General features: G+C 42.3%; 1 protein-coding gene across 1 annotated transcript in view; it reads right to left on the minus strand.

The window, feature by feature from the left end:
* Positions 1-258: 258 nt before the first annotated feature.
* rgs11 (regulator of G protein signaling 11) overlaps positions 259-7,789 on the minus strand; it is a 23,318-nt gene continuing 15,787 nt past the window's right edge. The window contains exons 9-17 of the mRNA XM_037681529.1: positions 6,850-6,918; positions 6,117-6,140; positions 5,978-6,039; positions 5,649-5,762; positions 1,471-1,586; positions 1,038-1,125; positions 828-966; positions 456-538; positions 259-367 (exon numbers count right to left, since the gene is read on the minus strand). Of these exons, the coding sequence (XP_037537457.1) occupies positions 259-367; positions 456-538; positions 828-966; positions 1,038-1,125; positions 1,471-1,586; positions 5,649-5,762; positions 5,978-6,039; positions 6,117-6,140; positions 6,850-6,918 (804 nt within the window). The remainder of the gene's footprint in view (positions 368-455; positions 539-827; positions 967-1,037; positions 1,126-1,470; positions 1,587-5,648; positions 5,763-5,977; positions 6,040-6,116; positions 6,141-6,849; positions 6,919-7,789) is intronic.

The following is a 7,789-nucleotide window of genomic DNA, read 5'->3' on the forward strand; positions in this document are numbered from 1 at the left end:
GCTGTTTTACCACCTGCTCTCTACTGTTTTACCACCTGTTCTGTAGTTTTACCGCCTGCTCTCTGAGGTTTTACCACCTGCTCTCTGAGGTTTTACCACCTGTTCTCCGACACAAGGCTGTGTGCTGAAGGCTGTCTGTGTTCAAGTGGTGGAAGCCAAACTCACATGCAGTAAAATTCCAAATCAAAAGAAAAAGCAGAAGACAGTTCTGTGGAGGGCTGAAAAAGTGACCGATGGAAGCTGAAGAGAGACCCTGCATCAGACTGCAGGGTTGCTACCTGCACGTCCATCTTCATCTGTTGCTGAGGCGACAGTCTGAGCAGGGGAGGGGCTAGAGTGCCGCTGGCGCCTCATGAAAGGAAACACACTGAGGAATGAGAGAGAGAAAGATGGAACTGAGTTTGAGGAACAAACAGATGTTTTTATTTGTGAGCAGAATGAAAGTGAAGCGTTACCCTTTCTTGCTCTCCTGGGGAATGATGGCTCTGGCCAGCAGGTTTCTGTACAGGTCCGACTTTAAATACCGGGGATAAGAGTCCTGGACACAAACATCAGTTTATTATTCCTTCAGAGTGTGTCTGTGTGTTTGTAGCATCAGCAAATTATCCCATTAAAACAGTTTTTTTATGGCTTGTACCTGCAGTTCTCAACACAAGGTGGTCTTCAATAAAACAGCCATAAGACGTGGTGGGAAATATGTATTCAATCAAAAGGCTGTGACTTGAATTTGTTTTGTTTCAAAATGTTGTGAAGTCTAACACACATGAAAGGCACTGATGTGAACATGCGTTAAAAATAAAGTTCAGGTCAGAGGCGAGCAGCTGCACCTTCTTCATGAGGAAATAGATGTGCATCTGAGCATCATCCAGGACGAAGCGGTGTGGCTGTTTGATCCCCTCTAAAGTTTTAGCCATCGTCTTACTGTCGATGTTGACCCAACGAGCCGCTCCAGGAGCCAGGAAGTTTCTGGGTGTCAGGAAAGACGAGGAAAGTGAGGTGCGAGTCCGAAGGTTTGGGTTCTTGTTCTGCACACTTACTTGTAGACGTCTTCCACTTTCTGTGGGATTTTTGAGTTTTCTCCGTGTCGAATGTCCTCACAGGCCTCCCAGAAACACAGGTTCTCCGCTGTGAACACAGACGTTCAGACAGTGACTCGCTGAGCCTCGGAGGATAACCCTGAACTAATCCCTCTTTTTCCTTTTATTCTGCTCTCTTTCCTGTATCGTCTCTCCTCATTATTTATCTTGTCTTTAAAGTCTTAAACCTTGGGAACTCATCCTTTTGTGTATCTGTTACATTTCTTACTATCAGAAAATCACAGCGGAGGAGAAACTTTGAAAATGGTTCAGGATGAAAAGGCTTTAAAAAGTGTTATGAGCAACTTTATTCTCCTGTCTCAAAACGTAGTAGATAATAATCAGTTTGTCCCACGACATGATGTGCATAAAGGACGAACGTCTGGTCTCTCACCGCTGAACTCTTTCTCCAGGTACGCCATGAACTCTTGCCTCCCCATGGCATCAGAAAGAAGCTCCATGAAGCTGAAGCTCCAGCTCTCCACTCGGAGGCGTGTGGGAACAGGAACGCTGCACCGAGAAACAAACACGTCACAGCGTCTGAACAGAAACCTCTGCCAGACAATTTATTCCTGTAAAGAACCACTTTAATATTTTATACATTAACACGACTGCCGATGTCTCTCAGGCTGAAAACCTCATGAACACGGAACAAAAAGATGATTAAATCATATTCAAACTGCTTGTGACGTTCTGAAGAAAAACTTATTCCAGTTAGCGGACTGCAAAGTATTGTGTGGGTACAACTTCCAGACATAAATATTTAGTACTTTAAAATTAGTTGTATAACCTTGTAAAATACATTTATAATTTGTTCATGCGTAGATAGGAATTTGTGTGTAAAAATATTTGTATTAGAAAAACATAATTACACAAGTTACAAACCTTTTTTGCGAAGGTCTGTTTACAGATACGAAGCCAAAAAACTAAATGTAAAACAAATCGTGAGTTTCATTTTAAAAGTATGAATTATGACCAGATTTTTCTTCCTCTCAGCTGATTGGTCAATGTCATGTCAATCACAAATTTAACAAACCAATCAGAGAACAGATGGGTTGGACTGCCAGGGGGTGGAGCTTGTGTCAGTCCTGGAATAGATTTACTTTATGATTTAGTGGGAAAAAACAAAATCATTGTCCAGATATATATTTCTGAAAATCATGTTCATTTACACCACAGGGAGTGGTGGCGCAGAGGTTAGAGAAGGTGGGCCTGTGATCTGAAGATCGCCGGTTCAACTCCCGGTACAGACAACATCAAAATGTGGGTGGGAAAACTGAAGCGCCCACACCTGCCTCCACCCTCATTTACCCCACTCTGGTCCCTTGAGCAAGGCCACTAAACCCACCATCTGCTCCCAGATAGCAGCTCTCTGCTCCACACAGAGGACTGTGGTAGCTCGGTGTTCTGTGGTTGTGTCAGGAAGGACATCCAGCGTAAGAACAATCGCCAAGTCTTAGTGCGAGTTAGTTTGCGACCGTTGAAGAAGGGAGCATCCGAAACTAAAGAAATGTTCAGTCACGTGACCCACTAACTACCCTGACAGGTAAAACATTGTGGCGCACAACGTTGGTCTGGAGTGATGAATAATGCTGTCATGTGGAGGTGAAGGACCAGGAAATGTTGACAGCCAGTGCATTTGTCTTTGTAGCAAACATTTGATCAAAGGTAAGATTACAATTAATTTGTGTTTTTAGATTCAGGTGTTTACTTCTTTGTTTTTGTTGCTACGGTTTTATGCAATGAAGATTAGTGGATGAGCTTTTACATAATGAGATAGTGTTGAAAACATGCTAATGCTAACAGAAGCTAAGTGTTGTCAACATGAACTCAGGAGGCAAAAGAGGCTAAATACACCCTCTTGAATTCGGTCCATTTTTATTAAAGCTTTTACTCCAGAAGCTACAGAATACGTCCAATAAACTTCACCTGTTCTGAACTAGCACCTCTAAGGGTGTTGGTCAGGTCTACCATCAAGACGCACATATACATCATGAAAACCAAGGAACTGTTCCCACAGCTCAGAGACCACTGTGGAGAATTACATATCAGGGTTGGATTAAAAAAAGATCCTTCTAAACCCTGAGCATCCCACCAAGCTGCATTACATCCATCCATTATCTTTACCCGCTTCTTCCTTTTTGGGTCGCAGAGGTCACTAGTGCCCATGTCCAGTAATCACTGTGCGTGAGGTGGGGGACACACTGGACATGTCTCCAATCCATCACAGGAACACCTCCAGTCATTTAACAGTCAACAATGGTGTACCACAAGGCTCAGTCTTAGGACCCACCCTCTTCACAATCTACATAGGTAATGTAGGTCAGAGCATCCCTGATGCATCTATACATTTCTATACTGATGACACTGTTGTTTATTGTTGAGCTAAAACAGTTGATAAGGCTTTCCAGCTTTTGAAATCTGCACTTGACATCATCCAGTCTGATTTGTTCCACCTCGAACTTGTCCTAAATGCCGACAAAACCAAAGGAATGCTTTTTTCAAACAGGAAGTCAATCTCTGCAGTTCTTCCTCTGATTTCATCCTCAAATGGTGTCCCGATTGAGTTTGTTGATTCCTATAAATATTTGGTTATCTTGCTTGACTTGCATCTCTCGTTTAAGCTCCATGTGGAAAACTTGGTAAAGAAACTGATAGTTAAACTGGGTTTCTTTTTCAGAAACAAATCCTGTCTAACCCTGAATGCTAGGAAACACCTTGTAACTGTGACTTTCCTTCCCTCCATTGATTACGGTGACATTATTTACATGAACCCTCCTACAAGAACCCTGCAGATGTTGGATGCTGTCTATCATGGTGCACTAAGATTCATTACTGGCTGTGATTATTGTACCCACCACTGCACCCTGTATTCACTGGTTAACTGGACATTAACTTCACGCAGACTCTCTCACTGGTACATGTTCATCTTTAAATCACTTCTTGGTCTGCTGCCTTCATACATCTCCTCCTACATGTCTCTGCGTGAGTGCAGCTACAGCGTGCGCTCTCAGGACATTATTACCTGCAGTGTTCCCTCAGTGCGGACTGAACTTGGCAAAAGGTCCTTCTCCTACTCCGCTCCTGTTTCCTGGAATATCTTACAAAAAGATTTGAAGCTCTCGACCTTGACCTCTCTAAATGGCTTTAAAAATCTGTTGGGACTCCTGGCAAGAACCAATGCAGACATGTTCCTGTTTTTAGTTTTCTACATTCACCTTAGAATCTAGCTGCTTTTGTTACTCTTTTTGCCATCTTATTTGTAAAAAAAAAAAAAAAAACTGTATGCCTTTTTATAACTGTCCATTATTGTCGCTGTTGTCCATTGTTGTCATCATTCTTTGTTGAAATCAGGTCTCTTTTGTAAATGAGTCCTCGAGGCTTAATGGGATTAACCTGTTTAAATAAAGGTTGAATGAATGAACATAGAGACAAACAAAACAAACAACCATTCACTCTCTCACTCACACCTAGAGACAATTTAGAGTTACCAATCATTCTAACATGCATGTTTTTGGTCTGTGGGAGGAAACTGGAGTACCCGGAGAAAACTCATGCAGCATGGAGAGAACATGCAAACTCCACCCAGAAAGACCCCCGGACCAGGATTTGAACCAGCAACCTTCTCGCTGAGAGGCAGCAGCTCTACCAGTTGTGCCACCGTGCTGCCCACATCAGAACTTATTTATTAATATTTTTATGTTTAGATTTGTTTAAATAGACACCAGTATCAGAGTATCTTGAGAAATTGGTCATTTCTTTTGAAGCTTTAATGAAGTCTAGTTTAACTCCATCCTGTGTCAGAGAGTTGATAAAACCTGCCGCCTTCAGGTCTAGACCTGAATATGTTTTCAAGACCGGGCCTGAATCCGCCTTCAGGTCCGCACCTGAATCCACCTTCAGGTGCGGACCTGAATCCACCTGAGTGTCTGATGTGGAAACTGATGATCAGGGTGAGGAAACTTTCCAAACCTGGAGCTCGACTCAGAGGAGGAGCGGGCCAAGGTCCCCTAAGGCAGTATCATCATTCTAAGAACTGTTTTTGAAGCTGTGTCACCTGACCAAACACTTGGAAGAACTTTTACATTATATACTGACAAGAATATTTAGTGAGAACTAGTTCAGGTTGGTTCTGAACCAACCTGTTCCCTTTGGCTCTCTTCCAGCCAGGAGACTTATTTTACGCAGATGGAAGAGCTGCATCCCTCGTCATATGGACACTGGATAAGAGAAGTCATGTATCATGTTCATCTGGAAAAGATTACATTTACTCTTAAAGGTTCTGTTGAGAGATTCTGGGACACTTGGCAGCCATTCGTGTCTTATGGTGAGGATATGTTAAGTCCTGTGTGATGTGTTTGTGTGGCTGATCCGGTGTGGGAGGGGATTTTGTTGTATGTTTTTATTTTCTCTTTTTTTATGTGTGTTCTGAAAAAAATAAGTAAATTAAAATACTTTGATTTAAAAAGTAACCTGTTCCTGTGGTTTCTTAAATAAAGTGGTTTAATGTGGACTCTGAAGAAGACTACAGTCAGAACATTTTGCGTGGACTTAGGCTGTGTGTTGTCTCACATTTCAGAGTTCATCGTCCAGAAGGACGTGTCATCGGAGATCCAGGGGTTGCTGGGAAGGCAGCCTTGCATAATGGGGTCGTGGTTCTGGTACTGCTCGCTGTATTTCAGAAAGCTGCACAGATGCACACACAGCATTATTGTATTAGTGCAGCAGATCGTCACGCTAATGGCCCCTGAGTCCAGCGAGCCTCGGGAAGAATCCATTAGCTGCTCTTACAGAGAGAGCACTAAGCTCTGGATGTGGGGCTGAGGAACGTGATTCAGACAAACCCACTAGATTTTGTGTGTGTGTGAGAGAGAGAGAGCCTTCAGCACGTTGACACTTACCCTTCTAAGCAGATGGATGACTTAACCCTGTTCCTCCCGAGAGCCCGTCCGAAGGCCTCAATCTGTAAACGATGGCAGAATTGTAAAAACTCACAGCCACAGACCTCTGCAGGGCTCTCGGGATGAAGGCGTCTCTTACCTCTGCTTTGTAGAAGTCGCTGCTCTAGTTTTCTGTGAAGAACCAGACGGTTTGATCACACAACACTGAACAGCTTCTAAGGTCGTGTATGAAGTTACAATGCACCCCTCTGCTCTGCACTCCTCTCACAGCTCAGGAACCATTCAAATCTCATCAATCATGTATGCATTTGTTTAAAAATGACAAACTTACTGTACAGACAGCACACCGTCACAACACAACCTGCAGCTACACAAACATTCATGCAACACAAAAGAACAAGAGTGCAGCTCCTGTCACTTACTTTGTAATTTTCCCAGCAGCAAGAAGAAGAAACAGTAAAAGTGTTAGAAAATGTGCCGGAACGTTCAGATGCCCAGTGAAGATGTATGTACTTTTTTATTTATGTTTGTGTGTCTGTTAGAAAAATATCTCATGAATCACTGGACACATTTTAATGAAATGTGCAGAAAATCAATGGAATGACATCTACAACTGGTAAACTTTTGGATCCCAGTTCAGGCTGGATCTCTGTTCAACCAACAACAAATCTTATGTTTGATTTGCTAAACACAGTGAGTCTGTGTTTAGGTGCAGTTCAGAGACAACAAATGATTCTTAAACCACTCTGATGCTCAAACTGTGGATTTTACAGCCTGTGTGGAGTTACTTGTAGGTAAATCATGAAAATACTAAAATCATTTATTATTTTCCATCAAATGAAAGTCTTGGAAAAAACGGAAAAGTCACTGACCAGAGTGACCTGCAAACTGTGGATACTGGGTCGTTCCAGGCCCAGGTCCAGTACACTCTGCACCCCTGGCTGAAATAAAACACAGACACACAAACACAAAGGGAGGTTGTATGATTGTGGTGTGAGTCTCTCAAAATAGTAATATATGAAAATTATACATTTTATTATACATGGGGATTAAATTATATTTGCTTCAGTTCTGCTTTGGCAATCCTGTCTAGTGCCAGCCTCAAGGAATTTATTGCAGCGTGAAAGGATCTCCCATGGGCGAGAACATGATCCAGGTACACCAAGTACTCCTGCTGGGGGATTAATTCAACCTTTATTTATCCAGGTTAGTCTCATTGAGTCACGAGGACTCATTTACAAGAGATACCTGTTTTAGATAGACAACATATAAAGTACAGACATCAATAAACTAGAGTAAAAATACAATTAAAATAAAAGTAGTGTTATAAACCAATAAATCAAGGTGCCATAAATGCACTGAGGGCACACTGCAAGTAATGAAAGCCTGAGAGTGCACGCTGTAACTGCACTCACTGTGTGACATGTGGGAGGAGATGTAAGAAGGTAGCAGACCAAGGAGTGATTTATAAATGAAAATGAACCAGTATGAGATAGCTAGCACATTGTCCATAAGTCTTTAAAATGTCTTTAAAATGTCCTTGATGACTTACAGAACCCAAAACTTAGCACCTTGAACCGCCAGTGCCCCTGACAGGTCCAGAAGGCCACCTCTGGTTTTGACTCAGTGGAGAGAGGAACCTGCCAATACCCACTGCACAGATCAAGTGAGAAAAACCATGAGGACCATGCCATTAGGTCCAAGGTCTCATCAACCTGAGGAAACAGGTAACAGTCCTTCCTTGTCACCTTGTTCAGTGGCCTGTTAATAATAATAATAATAATAATAATAATAATAATAATAATAATAATA

This window comes from Nematolebias whitei, chromosome 9 (assembly GCF_014905685.2).
Source record: "Nematolebias whitei isolate Nwh7 chromosome 9, NemWhi1, whole genome shotgun sequence".
Lineage (NCBI taxonomy): Eukaryota > Metazoa > Chordata > Actinopteri > Cyprinodontiformes > Rivulidae > Nematolebias > Nematolebias whitei.